This window comes from Podarcis gaigeae (assembly GCF_964106915.1).
Source record: "Podarcis gaigeae genome assembly, chromosome: 11".
NCBI classification, from domain to species: domain Eukaryota; kingdom Metazoa; phylum Chordata; class Lepidosauria; order Squamata; family Lacertidae; genus Podarcis; species Podarcis gaigeae.
This window is the reverse complement of record NC_139687.1, coordinates 37,335,799-37,362,008: the sequence shown is the minus strand read 5'-3', so window position 1 is coordinate 37,362,008 and position 26,210 is coordinate 37,335,799. Positions and strand designations below refer to the sequence as shown.

The 26,210-nt window shown below is 42.2% G+C and overlaps 1 protein-coding gene and 1 long non-coding RNA gene across 6 annotated transcripts in view; one reads left to right on the top strand and one right to left on the bottom strand.

Moving 5' to 3' along the window:
- JMY (junction mediating and regulatory protein, p53 cofactor) overlaps window positions 1-24,652 on the bottom strand; it is a 43,380-nt gene extending 18,728 nt beyond the window's left edge. For 3 of the 5 annotated variants that reach the window (XR_014556363.1, XM_083703449.1, XM_083703448.1), the window contains exons 1-4: window positions 22,764-24,652; window positions 10,898-11,071; window positions 7,131-7,281; window positions 5,031-5,200 (exon numbers count right to left, since the gene is read on the bottom strand). Coding sequence is in view for 3 of the 5 variants with exons in the window: in XM_083703449.1 (XP_083559575.1) it covers window positions 5,031-5,200; window positions 7,131-7,281; window positions 10,898-11,071; window positions 22,764-23,747 (1,479 nt within the window). In the remaining 2 variants the exon portion in view is untranslated. The remainder of the gene's footprint in view (window positions 1-5,030; window positions 5,201-7,130; window positions 7,282-10,897; window positions 11,072-22,763) is intronic. The other 2 variants (XR_014556364.1, XM_083703447.1) reach the window with 1 other exon arrangement.
- LOC310827592 lies at window positions 761-4,862 on the top strand. Its single transcript, XR_014556450.1, has 4 exons — window positions 761-876; window positions 2,776-3,285; window positions 3,446-3,480; window positions 4,625-4,862. It is a non-coding gene; the product is annotated as an uncharacterized lncRNA (long non-coding RNA).
- Window positions 24,653-26,210: the final 1,558 nt, after the last annotated feature.

Sequence of the window (26,210 nt, the reverse complement as noted above, 5' to 3'; positions counted from 1 at the left end):
CAAAACTATTTAAAGGCATTTTAAATGAAAAAGTATACTAATACTTCATATGCATCATCTAACTCTCCCCACTTTATTCAAAGGGACTTATATCTCCAATATGAGGTTAATAATATTGACCTATATTGCAAGCCTTTTGGAATGACCGAAATGTACATAATCACACTGAACCCTTGGTGTGAGCTGTAAAAATGCTAAGTGTAACTATTGTTTTATAAAACTAAAGACAGCCACACAGAAATTTATTTTCACACCGAAAAGCTTATTGGAATAAAACAAGGGCTGAAGAAAAACAGGACACTTTTTTTCTTCTGCCCCATGAAATACACCCTCACTTTTGGCAATTTTTCAGACTGCAGAAATGGGAACAACAGTATTTGTATAGAGGGAAGTCTCCCTGGCACACATTCAGGTGCCCCGATGCACATGATGTTCCCTTGACACTTGAATTTCAGGCAGCAATGACATCACAGAACAGGCTCTTCACAGCCCCCAAAGGCTGCTGCTCTGGTACCAATTATGGCAAAAAGAAAATCTCCCAAGTAAAACAGTGACACTGCCACACAATTATTTTCATTTCCCCTTGCTAATATTGTCGCACAACCAAACCTGACTAACTACATGAAAGCTAAGCTTTGGAGAAATCTATTGAAGAATTTTTTGGGTTACCAAAAAAAGCCCTATTTTTACAGTAAGTGGAAAATGTTTTCCTGTGAACATGCAGTTTAGCCCTTAATGCAATGTCCTAATATTCTATTCTAGGTACCTATGCTGTTTTACACATTTAGAGAACTACAAAGACTACTTGATGATTTGGCATTTCTAGCTGTCATCACAAAGACAAGGCCTGGCAGCTGAACTGCAAAACAGGATCTGGTATGCCTCCAAGAAAACTCTTCACTGTTCCTTTCACACTATAACTACCCATATTCTCATGTATTTATATACAAGTGCTTAAAGGAAGAAACTAACTGCGTTCATGGGTTAAAAAAAAAATAGTTTAAATGTATTTGGTATCAAGTAAAATAGAAACTCAGTCTTGTTTTCTTTCCTTGCATCAAAAGTCTTCATCCGCATTGTCAAATTAGGACCCAAAATCCAGCAGGGACTGCTAAATAATGCAATCAAGGGACAAAAAAATCCCTAATTATGTTATTAACAACTTTTATGAGTGATAGAACTACAACAATAGTCAACATTATTTCAGTATGCCATTTTCAAAGAAGGGACCCAAATTTTAAGCACAAATAGTTAAAGCAGAATTATCTAGCAAAAGAAAAGCACACTGGAAAACATTTTTTTAAAAAATGACAGCATATAGGACACTATGGCAAGATTGCAAAGTGTAACACAGAGAAGGAAGAGATGTCAGAGAAGCATCAGTTCCCTCTATAGGGCATGACACAAACCAGAGGCTCAAGAACCAGAGAAAATATCCAGGACCAGATATAAAGAGGCAAGTAAAGGCTGCCAACAGAGGCAGATCCAAGGTGGGCCTGGAGTTATTTTAGAAGGAGCATTCATAGCAAATATCCAATGATCCATTCTCTGGATAATGTCTAGGAGTTCTCCAGTGCCACCATGGGACGTGCCAAAGCTCAGCCCTTGAGGACGGGAAACACTTATCTACCCATGAAAACCAGGAAGCAGGAATAACCTTTTAAAGTACCTTTCCCCCAAACATTGCCTCAGCTAAACCATTGTCGGTTTTATGCTTGGTAAAAGTGGTTGGAGTAGCCCATATAGACCTTGCACATTTCCAATGAAGAGGCATTATCAGACCTAGTAAAAAGAGCAGTAACATTAAGGGGTGAAGGGAGATACTAAGCTTCATATGCTGTAGTGATTCAGGCACTGAACCACCTAGATTCTAGACCATGTAGAGAAGGACATCTTTTTACCCAAAGATATGGAATGAAAGATGAACAGAAAGTCAGATTACTGAATTAGCTAAGTTATTTAGAGATATATTGTGAGAGCCCTTCAAACATCTGGTTAATGCCCTGGCCACTCTAATGAGAGAGTTTAGGCAAAAGGAAGAGAGCAATTTTTCCTGCCAACAGTGAAATGAGGAGTTCACTTTAGGCAGGAAGGGAGGCTCAGTTGGCGAAAATACTGAATCCAAATGAAAAATGCAAAAACAAAACAAAACATCCTACCCACCCAAAACTATTGGACAGGACCTCAAAAAATCCTCCTGTTTGTTCTGAGTTCCCATAATGTGCTCAGTCTTGTGGGACAGGAGCTTGGACTCCCTGCGGAGGCCTAGTTCATTCTCCCCTACACCTTCCTCAGTTGATCTGATGTATTGTCCATAGGCTAACATGGAGTGAAGGCAAAAGAGGCTGCCAAATGACTGGAGGGGAAACTAGATGGTCTTTTCCAGAGCCCCTAGGGGCAATATTGAATCTAAAACAATCAGGGCAGCCAGTGGATGTGACGAGAGTGGAACTTGGCCCACAGCACAACTTTGATGCTGGAAATCAGGAGACCAAGCACATTTTGTTGGCTAGACTGTCACAATTAAAATGCATCTTGTATCTTTAAACATTGTATTAGTCAGTTGGCAACCGCAGTAAGCAGAAGCACTAGAGGCCAACTTGTGTATTTGGCAACCTTGTAAGTACATGTTTGTTAGATAAATTTATGTTCAAGCATTACTTATAATGCTTTTAAGAACATGCATCTTATCTCTTTATTCTATTATATTGTTTTGAAAGTTAAAGTTGCATTTTCAACCCAGTTGGACTGAAAATTTGTTTGTGAACTTTGCAGAACAGAATGTAACAACTTTGATAAGAAATAATACAAGCCTTAGTGACTTCATGGAAACCAGGAGTTACATATGTGTTTTTATGAGAATGATTTCCCTTAAAGAGGGCTAAGAAGCAAAGAAACAGATGTAGTCTAGCAGATGAGCGAGCCGGCAATGTGGACTTTGCTATGAACAAATGGAGGATGTTCCTATGCAACCAAAGAGAACAATATTGAAACAATTCAAACCTGGATCTTGGCAGAGAAGAATGATGTTTTCACAAGCCAATTGAAATTATAGATTCTATGGGAAGGAACTTTTGTATGCCACAACACATGACTATAAAAACAGTTCTCTCTTAATATCAACCCAGAGAAGGAAATATGGAGCAGAGAAACCAATGGTGGAGAAGATCAAGTAGAACTGAGAAGGCCACTTGGAAGAAGCCAATTGGGAAATGAATTACAATTTGAAGAAAGGATTATAATTCAGAGAAGATTTAAAACTGCAGAAATCCAAAGAGGCAGCAGGTATCCACAGTCCTCATGTTTTTCCTATTTTTTTCTTACAGGATCTCTAGCTCAGATCCTTGGGGTGTGGGTGTACTCCATCCTCTGTGTGTGAGTTTAGGGTTAGTGTGCTGGGTAGGGTAGTATCTTCACTCCAACTTCTATTTCCCTTTTCCTCCAGAGTCAATCTTCACAAGGGAGAGAACACCTCACTGGGTAAGTATTTTTAAATAATAAAGCTTTGGGCCTTCATTTTTGGTCTGGTTGTTTGTCCTTGTATTCCCTTGCAAAGGAAGACCACAGGCTGCTATCTCTGCATTCCCTGTGCAAAGAAATATCCTGAGTTATCTGTTTTTCAGGCCTGATCACTTTGACACACACACATAGCAATGCTGTTGCTCGAGGTTTACTATCCAATTCCATCCCCAAACTGTGTTGTAACAAGTACCTCCCTCGCTTGAAGCAACAAAGGGGACCTGACCAGCAGGTTGTCTAGATAGGAATAAATGTGAATACCTTGCAGACTTGATGCAACACCTTTACTATCATTATCTTTGTGAAGACTCTGGGCAGTGAAGCAACGTTGAAGGGTTGGGCTTTGAATTGGAAGTCCCTAGAATTTATTTTCAGCAAATACTATTACACAATAAGGATGGGTGTAAGTTAAAGAAGAGTGCCTGGCGTACCTACATTTGCTGCCTCAGCAATCTGTCCTCAGTTAAAACCATTGGTGGAAAGGCAACAAGTATTGGAAAAGTAAAAAGGAAAGCAGAGGCAGGGAAAAGAACTGGGGATAGAGCTGAAACAACAGTTTTTACATTTCTATCATCTGACCTGTCTATTAACAGCAGCCTTAATCCATGATTATACTGAAGCATATAAACTAAAACAGCAGTTTTTACATTACTATCATCTGACCTGTCTATTAACAGCAGCCTTAATCCATGGTTATACTGAAGCTTGTCACCCAGAGAATCTATGTATATAATAGCATGCACATTTATTTAAAATAACTAATGCACTAATTAACAACAAGCATGTTGAAACAACTTGTGTGCTTCAAACTTCCAATGAATTACTGAAGTAGTATTTATTACTATGTCTGGTAATAAATTTCAACATGAATAAGCACTTTCTTTGATAAATGTCCCTCAAAATGTTCAAGAGAATCAGAATCAATTAAGTGAGAGAGACGTAAGTCAGATTTTGCAGTGAGTCAGTTGTACAAATCAGTTCATGTTATTCCTTTTAAAATGGAGCTCTGGGAAAAAACAGAAAATGCTCAATATTTTTCTATACTGGCTGCAAATGGAGACTACAGTTTTAAACGATGCCATCAATGTGTATGGCCACTTCACAGAGTTTTATAATCAAAAAGATTGCTCCTGACTCAAGAGCTTATAAGCTGCATTTTGACAACATGGAGACAGTGGGAAGAAAAGGAAGAAAGAAAATGTGGTGAGTGTCACAATAATCTAATAAAAAAATGGGGCACTCCATATTTTGAAGTGATTTTTTTCTATACAAGGATAACTTCCAAGTGGGGGAAAATATTCATGCTATCTTGCCATTCAAATTTTCATAGAAAGTAAATCACAATTAGCTCCTGCATTCTTGAAAGATAAATACATTTATGTAAAAAAAAAAAATTCAGTCTCTCCAATAAGTCAATGTAGTAGCGGATTTTATATTGTTTTCAAAGCAGTTTGAGGTAACAAGCCAATTTATTTTTGTATTTTAAAAATCTAACTACTCTAAAAAATTACCTCTTCTTTTAACGCATGTTTCTTCTGTTCCAAACAGATTTCTTTTGCTCTCATAAGCTGCAAAGTCTCCTTAGACACCGCATACTGAAGCTTTTCCATTCGTTCCACTGCTGCTGCCCAAGCTGCCTTACCAAACTTTTTCTGGTCTGCTCGCATTCTATCATATACAGCTGTAAAAAATGGTTTTTTTAAAAAAAAAAGCAGATTTGTCATATATGGAAATGTTTCATATTTCATTACAAAGCTTGGACTTAAGCATATGTTTGTGTAAAGAAATAAAACAAAATCTTTACTGCTTAGCCAAGGGCATAATCCTACACAGAATCAGACAGAGAACTTTTACGGGGACTAAGGTTGGGCAGGTATGGACATAAATTAATTTACTGCCCCCTAAAGAAAAGGTATGGTATATCCAAAAGCTACTATATATTTTGGAAAATGGTTTGTATGTCTGTCCATTTGTTCTCTATACATTCGGACACCTTGGCACAAGAGTGTCTGAGGTGAGGGTGGCACTCTTTGTCAATGTTTGGACGCCAGATGCCATTCTGAATCAAGATGGTGAACCAAAACATGAATTTGGTTGAACTTTTTTGGTATAGTTTCAGACGCATCTCAACATAACATTGCCAAACACAGCACGAGGGGTCCTGAGGGCAGCAAACTTTGTCACCATTTGGATGCCATTTTGAATCAAAATGGAGGACTGAAACGTCACAATGTTTTACATATCCAGCAAATTTTGAATAAGTATTTTCAGATAACCTGTTTTGCTGTTTATTGACAGATCCTGAGAACAGGGATACATTTCACAAGGGTTTACTTGTGAATGAACTATTACATTGCTTCTTATACTGCATCATTCTACAAGTTAATTAATTCACAAGAACAATTAATTAACAAATTAATTCACAGGAACATTAATTAACAGGAACAGACTAACGTATATGTTAGAAGTTTACAAAATCCCTTCACTTTGTTAGCAGTCTATAGCAGCAGTAATGTAAAGATCTTTCAACATCAATGTAATTTTCAGTCCGAACATACCCAGTTTACAAATCGAATCACAAACCAAGCATGTTTTTTAAAAATCTAAGGGATCTCTCCAAATTTAGTGTGAAATCTCAATACCTCAAGACTGAGAAAGAGTTGAGTAATTGGGAGGCTATGAACACAAGAAAGAATTGGAACAGGATGCATAAATGAATATCAGGGCCTTCCATTCTGAGAAGTGGCCAGTACACTATAATGCATAGAAATACTATCCTAGGAGGGAAAGGGAGAAAGAAGAGGTGAAGAGGAAGGAAATGACTCTATTAAAGCCTATGCCAGCCCCTTTCCCTACTACTATGAACCATCGTGTAAATGTTTTTGAAGACTTTGAGGAAGGAAGGAAACTCTGTAAGATTCTCACTTTTCCAAAATGATTAAGCTTCAAGAGCCAAGAACCATTGCATCAATCCACGCTGTCCATATTGTACAATGGACTTTGTACAAAAGCAGCATGACTGTCTCCATGGAGGCAGCCCGCCATCTTTTTCCATACAATGTTCCTGGGAGATTCTCCGTTACAATGCAAGGAAAAATATGGCTGCCTCCCTGGGTACAATACCATCTCTCTCATTCTCTCTCCTTCTTCCTTAAACAAAATCATCATGTTCCATTGCTAGCATGGGCAACACTGGACCCATGTTAATGCATTTTTTCTGGCCATCCCAGACAACTAGTATGTGTGTTTAATATAATAATAATAATAATAATAATAATAATAATAATAATAATAATAACAACAACAACAATGATGTAATGTTAGACTTCATATTGTAAGTACTTAATGAAAAGAATGTGCTAAACCTGTACCGCTTTTTATAATCTACATGGAAGGGCAGATTTAATCTACAGATGAATACACGTGAAAAGTGACACAAACCAGATGAAGTCTTATTTGTCCATCTCTACTAGCAATTCATAAAAAAGCAATGACAGTGATTTGAGACAAAGGAAGAAGGTGCAGCTATAAGACCCTGGATCATGTAAATAAGACTTCCTAGTTCTTAAAAGGCCTTTATTGGAAAACATGAAGTAGTAAAACTCCATTACCTTTCTGTGCTTTTGCTGTTATTTCAAAATATTTAACAGTGAGGTCTTGAATAGAAAGCACAGCCATGTGGGCCTTCCGCTGCCAGTCTGCATCTTCTTTCTGTAGACTCTCAATTCTTCTAGGTCCCAGGTAATCATTCTCTATGGATATCTGAAAATAGATCAGTCCCTTATATCCACCATCAAAGCTTAAAGGCTGCATGGAAAACTTCAAAAAGTTAAACTGTTTAACAATTATGATATAGATGAAATAATTTAACTGGGAAGGACAGATGAATGATCATGTGCTTTCCGGAACTGCTTAGAAATAACTTAGGAAGATAAATCTCACGAGCAAATGTTTCCTAAATTATTTGCTCTTAGCTACTAATCTGAGTAAGCATTACAGCATAGGTAAATCTTCATAAATTTGCATTGGATCAAAATATGAGAAAGGGACTTTTTGAAGTGACAAGCTCAGTCACAGAACACTCATTTATTCGGACATCTGTTGTCTACCAATGGAAGGACTCAGGTAATAGGATGAGAGCCATCCTTGAGATAAAGGTTTGGAAAGGTGAACAATGCAGCTTCTTGCTGAGAATTCACAAGCAATCAAAGCTCCCACAGAATGCTACTGTCTGGAAGGAGAAATTTCCAAGACATAATTTGTACTGAGAGGCACTCTGCAAATCAAGTATCACATGAGCAGTTGCACAAAAATCTCACCCTACTTCTAATGAAAAGCTTTTGCATGGGTCTGCAATTGTAATATATCACTTTTCTGTGGGGAGAGCATGCTTAACTTGGGCTGTTTTTCCTCACAAATGAAAATGATTAGCATGTTACTATGGATAACATGCCATTCATATATTAAAAGCATATTTTGGCATATCTCCCAATCTCTACCCCTTAAATGATCTAACTGATTTGGTTTGAAGAGATTTATAAAAAGGCGTATTAGGAAAGCAATCTTACTCATTAAACACAATTATACCCTGTGTTCCCTTATCCTTAGGTAAAGGTAAAGGTACCCCTGCCCGTACGGGCCAGTCTTGACAGACTCTGGGGTTGTGCGCCCATCTCACTCAAGAGGCCAGGGGCCAGCGCTGTCCAGAGACACTTCTGGGTCACGTGGCCAGCGTGACAAAGCTGCATCTGGCGAGCCAGAGCTGCACACGGAAACACCGTTTACCTTCCCGCTGGTAAGCGGTCCCTATTTATCTACTTGCACCCGGAGGTGCTTTCGAACTGCTAGGTTGGCAGGCGCTGGGACTCCCTATCCTTAGAACACTATAAAAATGTTAGAGTGCCTAGATTTTTAACTATTCCTTGTACAAAGGACAAGAGCAAAATGAAACATGAACTTATCTTTGCTTTAACAAAGGTTTTATTACACTGGTAAATGAATTCGCACTACGGAAAATTTGATTGGCTGGTTCACAAAGTACATCCACGGAACTGTCTTTTCAAGGATCTTAGTATTGCTTCAGGATTTTCTATATGAAATGTGCTTGCATGACTATTAAAATTTAAATCCAACTTCTAAAATGGATTCTGGTGTCTCCTACATGATTCCAGCCTTTGTTCAAAGAGAGAGGCAACTGTAGGAAAATATTTTGAAACATGTAGGGCCAGTGGTTTTAAACCAGTGTGCCATGGCAACCTGGGGTGCCCTGAATGATAGTCAGGGGTGCCATGGGCAGCACCAGCCTCTGACCCTCTTTCCTCCTCTCCCTCTTCTAATGCCCTCCAGCGTCTCTGCCTCCCAAAGGCTTGCGCGACTGTTTATTGCAGCAGCCCTGGCTACAAGCTCACTAGGCAAATGGTGCCTCTGGGGCTGGCCAGGGGGTGCATCCCAGGCCCCTGTGGGGCAATGTGAGGAGGAACCTCTCTTTGGGGCGGGGGGGGAGGCTCAAAGATCAGGGTGGCAGCTGCAGCAGCTCAGAGGACGCCCAAGGAGAGGGGAGAGGAGAGGAGGCTGAGGGAACACTCCAAATGGGAGGGTGTTCAAAAAAAGAGTGAGAGGCTGCCAGCTCTGCAAGCAAGGGGTGAAATAACTGGGTTCCTGAGTCCCACAGGGGTGCCGCAGAGAGAATGCAGTTGGTCAAGGGAGCTGTAGACTCAAAAAGGTTGAAAACTTCTGATGTAGGTGATTAGCTACTAAAGCACAGTACCCTCCAGATGTTGTTGGACTATTACCCCCATTAGCCACAGTCAGCGTGACCAGCAATTAGGAATGATGGGAGTTGTAGTCCAACATTTGGCTATCCCTGTGCTAAAGACTCAAAACCCATAGTTGAAAGGTAGAGCTAGAGGTGTGTTCCATATGTCCCAGGGAAACTTTTTGAAAGATAAAATAGGCAAGCATTTTGAAGAACGAAGAACAGGCTCTGCTGAAGTGGAATCGACACTCAGACCCTGCTTGTGGGCTTTCCATAGGCATCTAGTTGACCACTGTGAAAACAGGATGTTGTATGAGATGGGCCAATGGCCTGATCCTGTTCTTATGTCCTTAGAGGCGTTTGCCTGTAGTGGCTGTATGCAAAAGCAGTCAGGTGCAGAGTGAAACATTTGCATATATCAAGAGTTCTCATATCTGAGGCAATGAAGGTAAACCTAACTCAAATGAGAAGGGGGGGGGGAGATACTTCACTGCTCAGTCCCTTGCCCTGCCTTGCATAAGTCTTTGCTCTAAACAGAACCTACAGCATGAAGCTTCTTGTGTCAAGGTGCTCAGGGGTACACTCAGAATGACATTAGGACAAAGCACTTCAGTAACACCTCAGGTGGTTAATGCTTCATTATAAGAAGAGTGGTCCCTGCCATCTTGTGAGAGGCAGTCATTACATCAACTCTAACATCAAAAGCTCTCCTTCGATGCAGACTATTGTAACGACTATAAATATCAACAACTATCAGCCAGTCACAAGTTTTCCCTTTGGGGGATATTTGGGGATTCCACAGGTGGTAGAGCAGAGCTTTCCAAACTGTGTTGCAACACATTAGTGTGTCGGCTGCAGTGTGTAGGTGTGTCACGCGAACGCTTCCCGCACTACTCCGGGGACTGGAAAGGGGTTAGTTTAACCTCTGGTTTGCTAGTAAAACTGAATTAATGTGTCACGAAATGATGCATGTCTAAAAAGTGTGTCACCAACATGAAAAGTTTGGAAACCTCTGTGGTAGAGGATCAATTTTAGTTTTTATGAGCACCATTAACTATCTGGACCCATTGTGATTTGGCACCCAAACACAACTATTTTTTTACATAGCATGTCAGTGGCTTTTTATTCTTCAAGACTTCTAGTCACTGGCCTATGGTTCTGCCATTTTCAGATGTCCACCTGACTTTTATTAGATCTCTATTCTGCTGCATATGGCTGCTGCCACCTGTACTGTTTTTATTGTTTTAACTGGGCCCATTTTTATTCTAAGTCACTCTGGATATTTTAACAGGAAAGCAGCACAGAATTTAGATCAATCAATAAAAGCCATAAAAATATGGAATTCCAAATTAAAAAAATTCCAAACTCTCCAAATCCATGCCCTAATTATAGATCAGATAGATAAGACAGGCAGAACATACAAGTAAATATGGAACTCAAACTTTCAAGAATTTCAAACAGAACCATCACAAGGTGATTTGAAAATGACCAAAATTTCTAAAAGACAAAAACAGATTATGCATAAACACATGTAACACCTTTTAAGATTTATATTCACATTATCTTCTTCATTATTTTTCAAAATAAATGAATTTAAATTATAAGATTTATGTTAATGTGTACCTTTATCTGCTGTCTTCTGAGCATTGCAAGCTCCCTCATATCTCGGAATGGCTGCAGTAAGTACTGATAAAGTTCTGTAGTTGCTTCAGCAAGAATGCTATATGCTTCATCTTCCATTTGATATAGTTCAAGCAGCTCTACCATGCTTTCTGTATTCTTGTGTTTCTCTAGGAGCTAGGTAAAGAGAAATAATAATACATCAAAGCATAAACACATTTTCCTGCTATCAAAATGCAACCAGATATAATGACTAATGTTTTAAAGTTTTGTATTCTGATACCTTGGTGAATAGCACCAGCATCACTTAATCCTACTTTCTCTCTTTTGCATAAATTTATAAAACTAAAAAAGGGTTAACTTAAAAGTAAGCCAGACTGAATTCAATGAGGCTAGATAAGTGTGGTTAGGATTGCAATCTAAAATATTTGATCTCCAATTTTTACTTCAAGCATGTAGGAAGTACACAGCATTAGGAAGGCATTCGAAATCATGGTCTAACAGAATAAGAGGAGTCTGAAACAAGCAAATCTCTGGCTGGGCTCAGTCTGGGCTACAGCGCCTGAAGTACCTCATCCTGTCCAAGTCAAAAAATAAGCTGGCATAAGCCCCCTAAAAGGGGTCTGGTGGCACAAGGGGAGACTTACTCCTATTCCAAACACTTTCCACTCAGTCGTGACCCAGCAACCCAGTGGAAGTTACAATGGCAAAAAGGGTAGAGTAAGTCATATTTTACTTTAAAGGCTTTGTTCCCCTCTGCCAGGCTTGGGCTGGCTCAGCCAGCAGTAGCTTCACTCCTAAATGGTTTCTGAAATAGGGGTAAGTTACACCAGCATAATTTATCCCAGTGTAAATTACACTGGCTTCCTTTGGAATGTTATACCCATATATTACTTACAATTCTATCTTTAAGTTTTTTTTTTGTCATTTAGCAAAAGACATACCATTAGGGACATGGGTTGCTCAGTCCCTGCTCCTGCCAACCTAGCAGTTCGAAAGCACGTCAAAGTGCAAGTAGATTAATAGATACCACTCCGGCGGGAAGGTAAACGGTGTTTCCGTACGCTGCTCTGGTTTGCCAGAAACAGCTTAGCCATGCTGACCACATGACCCAGAAGCTCTACGCCGGCTCCCTCGGCCAGTAAAGCGAAATGAGCGCCGCAACCCCAGAGTCGTTTGCGACTGGACCTAAAGGTCAGGGGTCCCTTTACCTTTTATACCATTTATACCATTTCTACACTGCACTATGTTTTTTGTTCTTTCTGTTGTTATAATAATAATAATCCATCCTGCTTTAGAAACCTGTGAAAACTAATTTTATGTAGAAGTATATAATATCTGTTCTGCATCATTTCCATGTTCTCTACAATTTTATGATGAAATCTTCCTAAAGTAGGAAACCTAGTTTGATAGAGAAGTAGAAACTAAGAAAGCCAATTTGTTTTTCTAAACTGTCCAGAGCTTGAAGATGTATAATTTGTCTGTAAATATTTAAGACGTTGAAATATCTCACTGCTAAACAAGCAGTAAAATATAAAAATACATAGCACAATCTACTCCCAAGAAGGTACAGCTGCCCATGCACAGGGGGGCTGCCACAAATCTTAACAGAGCGCGCTGTTCGCACTCCCATCACCTTGTGGGTGTGGACAGATTTGCCACACGAAGTACACTAAACATGAGTAATTTGTATCAGGCAAGGAGCTGTGGGAGGCGGACAGAAGCCTCCCATTCCCAGTCATGGCTTGGCAGATTGCAATGTGGGGGAGGGGAAGAAGCAGGGAACTGGGTTCCACTAAGTCCCATGTTGCCTTTTTGTGCACCTGCAGCTGTGCTCATGAAGAGGTGGATCATACTTTTAGATTATAATCAGGAAGAAAATTGAAAGAACATTGAAAGCACATTTCCCAACTTTCCAAGAATCCCAGGAACTGTAGTTCTGTGAACTGTTAGTGGTATATCACAGCTACCAGGATTTCTTTTGGAGGGGCAGGCGGCTTTAAATGTATGGTATGTATGCAGCCCCTGTTTTTCAGAGGCCAGGTCTACCCAGCTCAGTAGACTTTGCATCCAGGCCTCTGAATCAGGAGATGTACTACAGCAGATATTCTCCAACACTATGTAAGCAAGTATATACTGTACCGCTTACCCCCATCTCATGGTACCAAAACCTGAAGTGTTAGGTCCTTGAATGCAAAGTATGCCCAAAATCCTGCTCAGTCAAAGGACAAGAGCTCTTTATGTTTGTTCCTCCATATCCTTGTTCTTATCTTTTAATCAAGTGACTCAAACAACAATGAATAGCGCAAACCATATTCTAAAACCCTGAACAGGAAACAGCTGACCAGAGAGTTTAACTGCCCATTCTAAGAACTGCATAGTTCATATCAAGACAAAACTGGAATACAACTTCTCATGCTGTTTTATCTACCAATTGAAGTATAAAAACTCTATAAGGCTATGCCTTGATGTTACTTATTTAAAAGTAAAGTGTAGGTATAAGGGGAAAACAATATCCATGCCCCTGGCTGCTTTTTAATGGTTTTACAATATGTAATCAATATACAGAACTTAAAGAACTTTCATAAATGCTTACAGTGGAAATCTTTTCCGGACAGTCATTAAGCTAAATGATGCCAAGATAAGCATCTGATGGAATAGAATATATATTCCAAGATACAAGATGCAAGAAGATACTTGCATTTATTATTTGCACAATATTTATTTTATATTCTTCAAAGAAATCTCAATAAAACTGCCTGGCTAGCTCTGCTCACACAGCAGCGCTTTTGTATTTTAGCTCCTCCCCGAAGCAGAAGTACCCAGCATCTTATGACATACTACTTGTGAAATTAAGTAGAGTTTATAAACAGCTTGCAATGTGGTGTAAAGGTAGAAGGAAACTGGGACAAGGGAGTGGGAATTAGGCAAAAGTGTGCTGTGTAGCCAAACCCTCCACAGTTGTACCCACTGAATAAAGTAAATTGTTACACCAGCAAGTTATGGCCCTAGGCTATTATATGCTGCAGTGCCAAGTTTTAAAACGAAAGACGAGGCATAAAGAACTTCTCTAAAATATGCAAGGCAAATTTGTCAGACCAGCACACATTTTGTTTAATATGACATCTGTCTGACCCACATGGCAGCAACACTCCTGAGACATTATTCATTACTTTTTATCCCATCCATCCCTCCATGGAACTTAAGAGTGGCTTTCTACCCTCACAAAAATCAAGGCAGAGGAACAGAGACATGTCAGAGGCCACACTATTTTAACCTGGATTTTACACGTTCCAACCCTACTATTACCCACTGTTAACATATTTGCTACTTGATTTGACTACCTTGCCTAGGGAGACAGAATGTAGATTATACTATGCTCTCAAATACTCTATTATATTACTATTTGTAAATATCAATTATTTTTCACCAGTAGCAAAAAGTAGACATACAGTGGTACCTTGGTTGAAGAACAGCTTAGTTTATGAACAACTTAGATTAAAAACGCTGCAAACCTGGAAGTAGGTGTTTTGGTTTGTGAACTTTGCCTTAGAAGCAGAACATGTTCTGCTTGCTGTTGGGTGTGTTCCATTTATAAATTGAGCCCCCTGCTGCTATGGGAAAGCAAACCTTGGTTTAAAAACGCTTTGGTTTAAGAACAGACTTCCGGAAAAGATTAAGTTTGTAAACCAAGGTACTACTGTATATGGTAACTAAAACTGTGAGACCATAAACTAAATAAAGCAAGGGATGTACACACTTAAACCATACCCCATAACCCTCCAGATCAGAGCTATCCCACTTCTGACAGCACAGCTGGATATGATGAAAGAAATTTCCCTCCCTTTGATTTCCAATGAGGGGGGTATTAAAAATCCCCACTATATTGAGGACCACCAAACATGGGATATAATGTTAGCACCAAATCACAGCACACCAAACCCCCAACAGGAAGACCATAATTCAAATAAGACATATGACACGGAGTACAACTCTCTGTCCCTGTGTTACACTATTTAGAGCTGCAAAGGAGAACTTTGCATAAAACTGTCCTCAGAATATTCTGGGACATTATTAACACTTCTCTACCTAGAACCCTGAGAAGTACTCCTGCCTCAGGACTCTCAACACAAACAGCCAACACCCCACTCCACAACTAGAACTGCCAGGCTAAGCAGAAGTATAACTTCAGTATTCTCTCCCTTGTCTCCTACCTACCCCTTTTGCAATACAGTGGTACCTCGGGTTAAGAACTTAATTCGTTCTGGAGGTCTGTTCTTAACCTGAAGCACCACTTTAGTTAATGGGGCCTCCTGCTGCCGCTGCACCGCCACTACACGATTTCTGTTCTCATCCTGAAGCAAAGTTCTTAACCCGAGGTAATATTTCTAGGTTAGCGGAGTCTGTAACCTGAAGCGTATGTAACCCGAGGTACCGCTGTATATGAATATCAAATCTTGTCTGAAATGTACTGCTCTAATGCTGCTCCCTACTATCAACAGCAGGAAGCAGTGTCTTTCAAGCAGAGGAGAAGCACTTATTCCCATACAGTTAAGCTCCCAGTTGGCAAAGGCCAGGCACTCTGTCCCCAACCATCACCACTGCTGGCCAAATACTCATCAGCAGTTTGGCTTTAGAGGAACAACTGCATGCATGTTCTGGATTCCACTGCAACCCCCAAGGGATGGACACACTGTAGATACAGAGATATATAGATAAACACACACACACACACACACACACACACACACACAGTCACTGCATTCCTCTCCTTCCCACATGAGAGAGGGGAGCCTGAGGCATAAGTGCTGTCTAAACATACAGGTGGCACCACTCCCTCTGCTCCCACCCACGTACAGCCACTGAGTATCTAGATTCAGGAACGATGAGCGCCGGCTGAAGTCTATTGCTCATTCTCCCTGTCTCTCCCTTTGTTCTTCACAATCTCCCCCACAGCTACAGGATGAATTTTACACCCTGTTCTATGCAGGTCCCAAAGGAGATCTACACCATGACCAACAACAGTGACCAGGATGTTCCAGTTATTCCTCCTCCAGTTATTCCTCCTATATCTTAGCAAGCTCAATGAGCAACCGTCATGCAACATGCAAAGTTGTTCCTACCAATGGCGTTCCTGAGATAGCTCAGGTGGTAGAGCCTAGTAGCATGCTTAATCTCAGGGTCGTGGATTCAAGCTCCATGTTGCAAAAGATTCCTGCATTGCATGGGGTTGGATTAGATGACCCTTGTGGTCCCTTCCAACGGTACGATTCTAAGCATAGAGCTGGTGCTGGTGCCATGAGTGACACTGAACCTAACATGCTGCTATCTGATCAGCCACTGTCCAAGGCACAGAAAACTTGCAAGGGTGACTGATAGACATGCGTCTCTTCAGAGTACATTTCATCCTGGATAAAAAGGCATTGACTTTGCACAAATTTTTATCTTGTAACAAATATTAGGTGGCATTCTTAAACATTTTCCCACAAAAACACATATCCAAAAACTTACTGTTTACAATTCCAAACTTACAAATGGATTTCAACAGCCCTGCTTGCAAAAGAAAATCCCAAAAAAGATTACTAGCTCAAAGAATTACTCTTTTACTGTATTTTTAAAAATGCCACTCCTCTGTGAGGAGTTTACTTTCATAGTTAGTGTTATGGATGCTCAATTAAGAAAAAGCTGCAGTCAGAAACCTTAGTATTTTACTAAGCCAACGTTGTCAACAATAAAAGGAAAAAATGCAGCTAATAGGGTCAGGATGCCCAAGGCTGAAATTGTACATAATATTGGGGCATTTTGTTTTGTTTGAATGACAGTTCATTATTTCTTTAAAGAAATAAAGTCACTTATCTACAAGAAGACATGTAGCTGTTAGAAATGGAAGGCCATACATACTGTAATAAAGAAATTTTAGAGTAAAACTGGGTGAGCAACATTAATCCCTAGCCTACAATACTATTTTCTGGCCAAAGTCACTACCCTCACTACCACCACTAGGCAGGCCTGTGCAGCACTTGTCTGAGGCCCAGGACGGGAGTCTAGTTAGAATAAAGCTATAAACTCAAACAAAAAAGCAGCCAGTCCCTGGCAGTGTTCCCTGACCAGCTTAGCCATCTGAGGACCAAGGCAAGTGTATCCAGCTGCCCTGCTCCTCTGCACGGACCTGCCACTAGGCCCATAACCACTGACACGTGCACACATGAAGGATGACTCTCCATGTCATGGGAGCAGCTGTAACAAGCCAGAGCCTAAATCTAGGCTCTTGTGTCAGCAGCGGCTGACGACATATTGGAAAAACTCAATAATCATTGGAATGAAAAATTATGGAATGCTATTAAAAGAGAATCTATGTTTATCCCAGAAAAGGGTTCAAGCAGTAACACTTTATAGCAAGACAATTATTTAGATTAAAAGGACACAAAGTGCAAGAACTATAGAAACCCAGCCAGATGGGCGGGGTATAAATAACAAATTTTTATTTATTTATTTAGTTGTTGTTGTTGTTGTTGTTGTTGTTGTTGTTGTTGTTGTTGTTGTAAAGATAAAAGGACCCCTGACCATTAGGTCCAGTTGCGAACGACTCTAGGGTTGTGGTGCTCATCTTGCTTTATTGGCCGAGGGAGCCGGCGTACAGCTTCCGGGTCATGTGGCCAGCATGACTAAGCCGCTTCTGGAGAACCAGAGCAGTGCACGGAAACGCCGTTTACCTTCCCGCCAGAGCGGTACCTATTTATCTACTTGCACTTTGACGTGCTTTCGAACTGCTAGGTTGGCAGGAGCAGGGACTGAACAACGGGAGCTCACCCCGTCGCAAGGATTTGAACCACTGACCTTCTGATCCGCAAGTCCTAGGCTCAGTGGTTTAACCCACAGCGCCACCCGTGCGCCTTATTTATAATAATAATTATTATTATTACATCAACTATTAATAAATCTCTTCATCTTCTTAGAAGTATACCGTTCTAAACCCAACACAGATGTTTTGTGAGAACAGGCTTGCTTTATCAGATCTAGGCACCCATAGCCTAACACATCTTCTAACAGAAGCTATTCTTATGTGTCTGGGAAGCTCACATGCAAAGTACAATAAGAATAAGCATCCCCTATTATTTTTCTCTATGTGGTAATTAGCAGTTTGCTCCTTTTGAATACTGTGATTCCATATAGATGTCAAAACAAATGGTAAGAGGTAACCTTCATTAATTTTGAAAGATATCTAAGCCATAGTGCATACGTTATGACAACTATGAAGATGCCACCAAAAATGCCAACCCCATTAGTGAGTTCTGGATAACATTTTGAAGTACTCAATATGTGGAATGCCACCATAGCACTGAGAGTCTCCACATCTGTACTAAAAGCCACCAGTAACATGATATGAGAGCATGGAGAATCACATGGCAGTAGCACCCCACATGATGCACATGGAAGTTTCATTGCTTCTGAAAAAAACTACTCTTTTAACTTACACAGAAGTGAGAATTTATGACAGATACGTTGGAGTGGTAGACTATTACAACCTAAGCTCAGTTTAAAACATTTCAGATGAAGATAAGAAGTAAGCAAAGCATTTTAAGGCCTACCGCCCACACACAACACATGCCACAGTCTTTACCAATTCGGATTCTAGATTACTCTGGGCTTAATTGAGCAGAAGTTTTATCTCTTCTAAAGTACAAATGCAGTCATTAATGCCCATTCAAATTATTGATCCTCTAATAAAGTATTTTAATAAAGATAAAGCATTACAGTTGTTATATAAAATAAAATGACTGCTCCTCACTTACTTATTACATTGTGATTAAAGCTGCAGAAGGATAGATAAGGGTGAAAAGCCCGGAGTTACATTTACTAGGTTTTTTTAAAAGCACCTTGATCTACAATAGTATACAAATTTATACCTATTGAGAACAATGGGACTTACTGCTGAGTAGACATGTATGGGCTTGAACTGTAAAAATCACAGGTAGAGGAAATCACTTGGCTACTGAGCTGTCCATCTTGATCCCTTGGGCATGTATAGTAGGGGAAGATGGGGCTCGTCAACCTGGGAAGGTAGGGGAAGGAAAACTCTGATCCTTAACCTCTGCTGCCTTGCGCATTCATGACAAAGGCTTTGGGAGTAAACCCCAATGAAAAATCTGTAACTGATCCTTGTGCGACATTTTTGGGAGAGAAAAAAAAAAGACTAAGGAATAAACCCTACACAAATCTGGAGTAGAATACAGTTGGATGGCGTCTTGTATTCCTCCTTCCAGCAACTCCAGCAGTAAAGCTGGTGGCAAATGTATTGCTGTGCTTTCCTTTGGACCACATCAGCAAGGCCAAGAAGGAGGACTTGTCATCCAGGCAGCCAAAGACCTCTCCAGACACACTGCCCAGGCTTGTGCCCCAAAGAGGCCACTGTGAACACAGTGAAAACCATGTGGGAGGCAGCAGTTATGAGTTACCAGTCTCTGCAGCCACAGAGGGCACTGTGATTTTCCAGTGGTTTGACTTCATAGTGAAGAATTTAAGCAAATTATGTTTTCTTTTTAAACATAAATCTCCTGTGTGGGAAGAGAGACCAGAATTCCGCTCCCTTTGTGTGATTGGCCTTTTTTAAAATTACTATACTTCCTTTTAGCACAAATCATAGCCATTCTTTTATTTTCATGCCTTGAAGAACATTTACGGTGAAGTTCTCATATTTTATTTGTTTATAATTTTGAGCTTTCCAACCTGGATTCTAATGCACTGCCTCATTAAAAAGCATTGCATACGGTAATTTAGAAAGATTTAGAATTTAGCAAATAAATCTAGTACAGTACTGATCAGAGCAAGTTTTAAATGTTGCAGAGTTAAACTAAATGATATATTAACCAACTGAACAAAAGACTGGCAGTGTTAGCACTCTAAAACAATAAGAATTTTGTTCAAACAAGTTGAGTCATACATACAGTAGAATCTGTCGGTTAGAAAGAGTTTTAGCATAAGTCTAATAACACATTTTTGAATCTTTGTTTTCTGTAATGTTCTTCATTGTTTTATGCTAATAAAATATTATCTTCATTATTATTTATTAAATTTGTACAATGACCTTCATCAAAAGATCACAGGGCAGTTCACAATATATCATTTTATGAACAATGTCAACTTTTATAGTTTCCCTTTGAAACCAAGGCCACATTTTCCTGAAAGTTCTCCTAGCTTTTTAATCACACAAATGCCAGAATCCAGTATCTCTATCTGCATCTCTAGTCTTTTGAAAGCTACCGTACTTTCAAAGTGCAGGTGGCAAAAGTAACATGGAAGAAAATATATGTGAGCTTGGTTAGGTTCATATTTCAGGAAGAGAACAGAGTCTCATCCTGAAGTATGGAAACGCACTGCATCAGAATTACACATTAATATTAAATGGCTGTCATCTATTGTTCCATTATCATGGAATAACTTAGCCAAATGAGATATAAGCTTCTTGTTTCAAAGAAAGCCACTATCAAGCGTGTAACAGACAGTAGAAACCTGAGAGCCAAAGGACAGAGAGCTACCTAAATGATCTTCTTTCTTAAATATGAAGGACATTTTAATTAAAGATGGGTCAATTTACACCACATACATACACTAACAGAGATACTGACACCAGATATGGATTAATATTCACTGGATTAAATTAATTGAGTCACCAAGAGACAAGAGAGCTGCCCTGCAATTAAACACAATATCCTACCCAGTTGGATCATGTCTACACTACAGGTTGTGGTGGGTGGCACTGTGGTCTAAACCACTGAGCCTCTTGGGCTTGCTGATCAGAAGGTCGGTGGTTCAAATCCCCGCACTGCTCTGTCCCAGCTCTTGCCAACCTATCAGTTCGAAAGCACGCCGTGCAGGTAGATAAACAGGTACTGATGCAGCGGGAAGGTAAACAGCGTTTTGGTGCGCTCTGGTTCCCGTCACAGTGTTCTGTTGTGCCAGAAGCGGTTTAGTCATGCTGACCACATGACCTGGAAAGCTGTCTGTGGACAAACATCGGCTCTCTCAGCCTGAAAGCGAGATGAGCGCCGCATGCAACCCCATAGTCACATTTGACTGGACTTAACCGACCCAGGGTCCTTTACCTTTTTTTACACTACAGGTTAATTCACATTATTTTGGAAGGTTCCACACATTTGCCTTTGGTTCTTAGCATCTCACCTATTCATGTATCTGCCTCACATTTTCTCTTTCTCCATAAAGTATTTGTCCCACAGAACTACAGTAGAGGAACTGAAATTTTACTGAAGTCGTTTGCTTGTTACTATGGGTGGTAACAATTACTCTTACCTAGCTTTCAGTATGTATCAAAGTTTTTAGGCACTTAGGCAACCAGGTGTCTTCCACCATCCTTTTTTTTAAAAAAGGCAGAAGTGAAGTTTTGCATGTATTCATGCCAAAAGAATATACCTGTGGCAACTCTGTTTTGAGAAGCTGAACAGTTGTATATGGCCCTAAAAACCAAAAAAGAAAGAGGAAACACAAAAGGCACTGAATTTTAACCTAAGCTAGTAACTATTCATTACTATTCATACCCTGGCAGCAGCATTTCCAGGTCAACTAAATGTAAAATGAACACCAATTAACACCAAATCACCAATACAACAGATTTTCACTAAAGTTAGCAGCCTTCAATCAATGCAGATTATTAACAAAAATTAAATGAATCAAATCGCACCTTTCCTAAAAATAACCACAACCAGCATTTCCTACAAATGCCACCATACAATAAAAGGCATATAAGCATCAGGAGAACTCTGAAGCAGCCAAGCCAATGGGCTCTAGAATCACACTTAATTCAAGCCAAGCATGGCTTTCACATCATGCTGCAAAGTTTCACTTGACAAGCATGTTCGGCAAACAAGAGCAATTAGTTACTTGGGAAATGAGTGAGACTATTTTTGGTCTTTACCCAACCTCTTATTCCAAATACTGTAAATATGTATCTTCATGAAAAGCACAACTAGACAGACTCGTGAGGTATTCACACAATAGGATAACAAAGATCAAACTCAGAGTCGAAATACTGTGGGCAAAATGTTGGCCCTCTGGTTCAAAATTGACAATGTTGGAAACATCATTCACTAATTATCTTCCTCATTAAGTTCACTAATAATATGATTTCATCCTAAATGGAATTATATAAAAAAATCAGTATCTGTTGCAAAATGATGCATGTAATTTTTGCCCAATTAAAAAAAATACTAAGTATTGTTTGATGTATCGACCACCAACTATAAATCAAGAAAGCACAAGGTGAATAGAAGATATTGACTCACACTGATGCTGATCTTAGATGTAAATCTGACAGGACAATTTAGTTCTGACTGATTTTATTACAATCCATTTCCTTGTATTAGGAATAGTGTCTAGCTAGCAGAATAACTGGCAAACATATCCAAGTACCAGAGTAAACAAGTCCAGTACCCACCCACCCCACTGACCCAGCCAGTTAAAATAAAAACATATGACTCCTCCTTAAAAAGTCAAGATACCAGTAAGTACTGTATAAGAATACACCAGTTTTGGAAAGATACAAAAAGGGCCTTAGATACAGAAAGCCAGATCCTCTGGAAGTTTACTTGGAAGCACATGTGACTGGCTATAGATATAGATAGATATATAATGCACTGGATTCAGCCTTTAGCATCTTTCTGCCCTTCTCCGAAGTCTTATTTCCCCCAATAAAGACTTTACATGAAAATATAGTCAGGTCAGCAGCAGAGTTGGAGGCAGAAATCGAAGGAAAGCTTATACTGAGAGTAAGTTGCATGGGACTCAGGGGAACTAAGCATGCTCAGGATCGGGCTGAAGGGGTTTCTATTTTATCAGCACTGGGGACCTTCCTCACCTCCTGGATGCGCTTGCGGGCCCGCTGCAGCACTTCCTCGTAACCCTTTTGCCGCAGCTCGCTCAGGCTCTCGTAATACTCCTCCGGGTCGTCCGTTTCGGTGAAGAGCACCTGGGAGAGGATCTTCCACCCGCAGGTGTCCAGGCAGTGGCCCAGGTAGACCTGCAGCCGGCAGCACAAAGCGTCCATCTCCTCCTCCGACATCTCCGGAGCTCCGAAGAGGACCGTCCACATGCCCGACGGCTCCTCGGGAAGGACCGGCAAGCAGGGCTCCAGCTCGGAGCTCACCGAGCACAGCTGCTGGTGCACGGCCCGCAGGTCCTGGAAAGAGAAGAGGCCGGCCCAGCTGCACTCCTCGCCCAACGGCGCCTCGGTCTCCGAGGCGGCCGCGGAAGGCGGCTGCGGGGCGACCGCAGGCCCGGCGAGCGGGGACGGCAGCAGGAAAGCGGCGCCTCCCGCAGGCTCGTCTTTCCCCAGCTCCAGCACCTCGATGTCCTCGGCCGCGCAGGCCGCGGGGCTGAGCGGCGCCTTCGCAGCAGGCTGAGGCCTCCGGGCAGGGCTGCTCCGCGCCCGGGCCGGGCTCCTCTGCGGCGGCGGTGCCTCCGCCACTCGGCTGCCGGGGCTCCTAGGCAACGGCTCGGCCCGGGCGGGAGAAACCGGCGAGCTCCTGGCTTGGCCAGGCTCGGCGCTGCTCCAGGCCGGGCTGCTCCTGCGGACGGTGGGGCTCCCGGGCACCTTGGAGGAAGAGGCGGCGGCGGCGGCTCGCTGGTGCTCGAGGCCGGGGCTCCCCCCGCGGCGGATCTCCCTGGAGCCGCTGCGCTGCCTCTGCGCCGTCCGGTTGTGGCAGGTGATGGCGAACTTGCCCTCGATCTCATTCCAGGCCACGATGAAGACGAACTTGTGCTTCTCCCGTTCGTGGAAGGCGTGAGGCCTCACGGCCACCCAGTCCGCCTCCAGGGTCTCCTCCAAGGCGAAGGTGCTCATGGTGGCCGGGGGGGCAGCCGCTGCCCGCCGCCGCCCGGCTCCCTTGCTTCCTCACGACCACCAAACCGGGAGGGCGCTCAAGTCACTGCCCAGCAGCCTCAGCCATTTTAGCGGCGGCGGGCAGGGAGGGAGGGAACGTGAAGGGAAGGATGCGCTACTGGCGGGGCCGGGTGGGATGCGAGGGGAAGGGACGACGAGGGGGATAGGCTAAGAAGGCGCCAGAGAGTCGTCAGCGACTGCAGCTGCTGCTGCTGCTGCCGCCGCGGCGCGCGCTCCCCTCGCGCTCTCCCGCTCGGCTTTGTTGTCATGAGCCCGGCGGCGGCGGTGGCGGCGGCTCTTCTTGCTGCTGCTGCTTGCCTGCCGGAGACAATACGAGAGGCAAGTCAATACAGTCCCCTCACACAGGTACTTGAGGCGGTCACGTGGAGGCCCCGGATCTGTTTACAAGCCGCTGCGGCGGCGACGACAACGACGACGAGGAGGAGGCGGCAGCTGCGTTCCGGCTGCTCAGCTCTTGCCCCGCCTCCAGGACTCTCTTCTCCCCCCCCTCACGACACACACATACACTGCGCCCCGGCGCAGACGGCGACTCCTCCTCTCCGACGCCAGCCCTGGGTATGGGGAGGCGACGGAGCGGGGGGGGGGGGGGCTGCCGGAGCCGTTTGCACAGTCCTTCCCTCCCCCTTCCTGTTGTCTCCGGCCCGACCAGATTGCCTCCTTTCTCCAGTTTCTCCCTCTCCCGCCTGCCAGAAGCGCCTTCATTATCCCTCTCCCTCAAACAATGTTCCTATTATTCAAGCCACGCAGGCAGCGCACGTCAGGCTTAGCCTCCTGCTCCTCCCTCGCTGAGGGACTTGCACCGTACCCGAAAAGCACAATAACCTCACCGTCCTCCCAAAATAACAATACCCGTCGCCACAGCCCTTGTGCCTATGGAAAAGCAATTGCGAATCGTGGACCTGGTGTGTGCGAATAAATATGGTAGCCCAGCTGCTGGAGGCTCTCCTGACAGCTGCATTTCACAACCGCTTTGCGCCTCACGAGGACACGCCAGATTTCGCTAGTATGAATGTTGACGGTGGGTGTGTTATTCGGAGGGGGGTGGTATTTTATTCATTGTAAATGTCTATATTCCTAAATTAACTCTATTCATTTCAAATGAGTCTTTGTTAATATCCAAACGCTTTGGGAAGGGGATGTGTGCAACAACACAAATGGGCATTCATGTGCTACTGGTCAGGTGGTCAGAAAGCACATCTCTGATTCCCCTGGAAATCAGGAGGACTTAATTTTGAGCTGGTTTAGTCTGTAGAAGCTGTTTGGTACTTCCAGCACAAAAATGCCTGTCTCTGATCCTGGAATATATTGTAGCAGCCACACCAATCTCCAAGCAGCGCAAGATTCCAGGGCTCCAGATGCTTACCCAGCTTTGTGCTGCTTTTTGGAATGAGGTACAGCAGAGACTGTGATGTCTTTATTATACAGTGGTACCTCAGATTACAAACACCTCGAGTTACAGACTCTGCTAACCCGGAAGTGGTACCTCGGGTTAAGAACTTTGCCCCAGGATGAGAACAAAAATCGCGTGTTAGTGGTGCTGCGGCAGCAGCAGGACGCCTCATTAGCTAAAGTGGTACCTCAGGTTAAGAACGGTTTCAGGTTAAGAACGGACCTCCAGAATGAATTAAGTTCATAACCAGTGGTACCACTGTGTATGGTTTATTAACACAGGTATACAATGTGAGCCTACGGTGGAGGAGTTCACAGCATGAACACCCCAAAATGGTCTTGTTTCTCCCATATCTGCAGGCTTGGATTGAAATAGAAATCTTTAATGCCTTGAATCTAGCCCATTAGCAAATTGGCAGCCGATACAATATTTTCAACACACGTGTTGCATGTTGCTAGTAGGTTGCCCTGGAGAACAATCACACAGCAGTTTTCTGCACAAGCTGCAAGTGGTGTAGCATGGGTTGCCAGTGCCTGGGCAAGGCAAGTATGCTCTCCACCACCTGCCAGTAGACGGAACAAACGGGCAATAGCTTGGCAACCTACATGAGTGGCAGGCGTAGTGCCCAGTGAGCACCGAGCGTGGCAGAGAGCAGGTATATTTCTAAAGCCCATGTAGAGGGCACCCTAGCAACCAGCTGTTGCCCAAATTCACTCTTCAGTCTGCCCATGCAAACATTGGGAGATTTTCTGTGCAAGGGGGAAGGCACACTAATTTGTATTTAATTAATTAATTGATGATGATGATGATGATAAATTACGGTATTTATGCCCTACCCATCTGACTGGGTTGCCCCAGCCACTCTGGGTGGCTTTGAGCATATATAAAAACATAGTAAAACATTAAACCTTAAAAGCTTCCCTATACAGTGCTGCCTTCAGATGTCTCCTAAAAGATATAATTACTAATTATTATAATTATTTATTATGACTTCTTTCTTTCCTTTTTTTTTT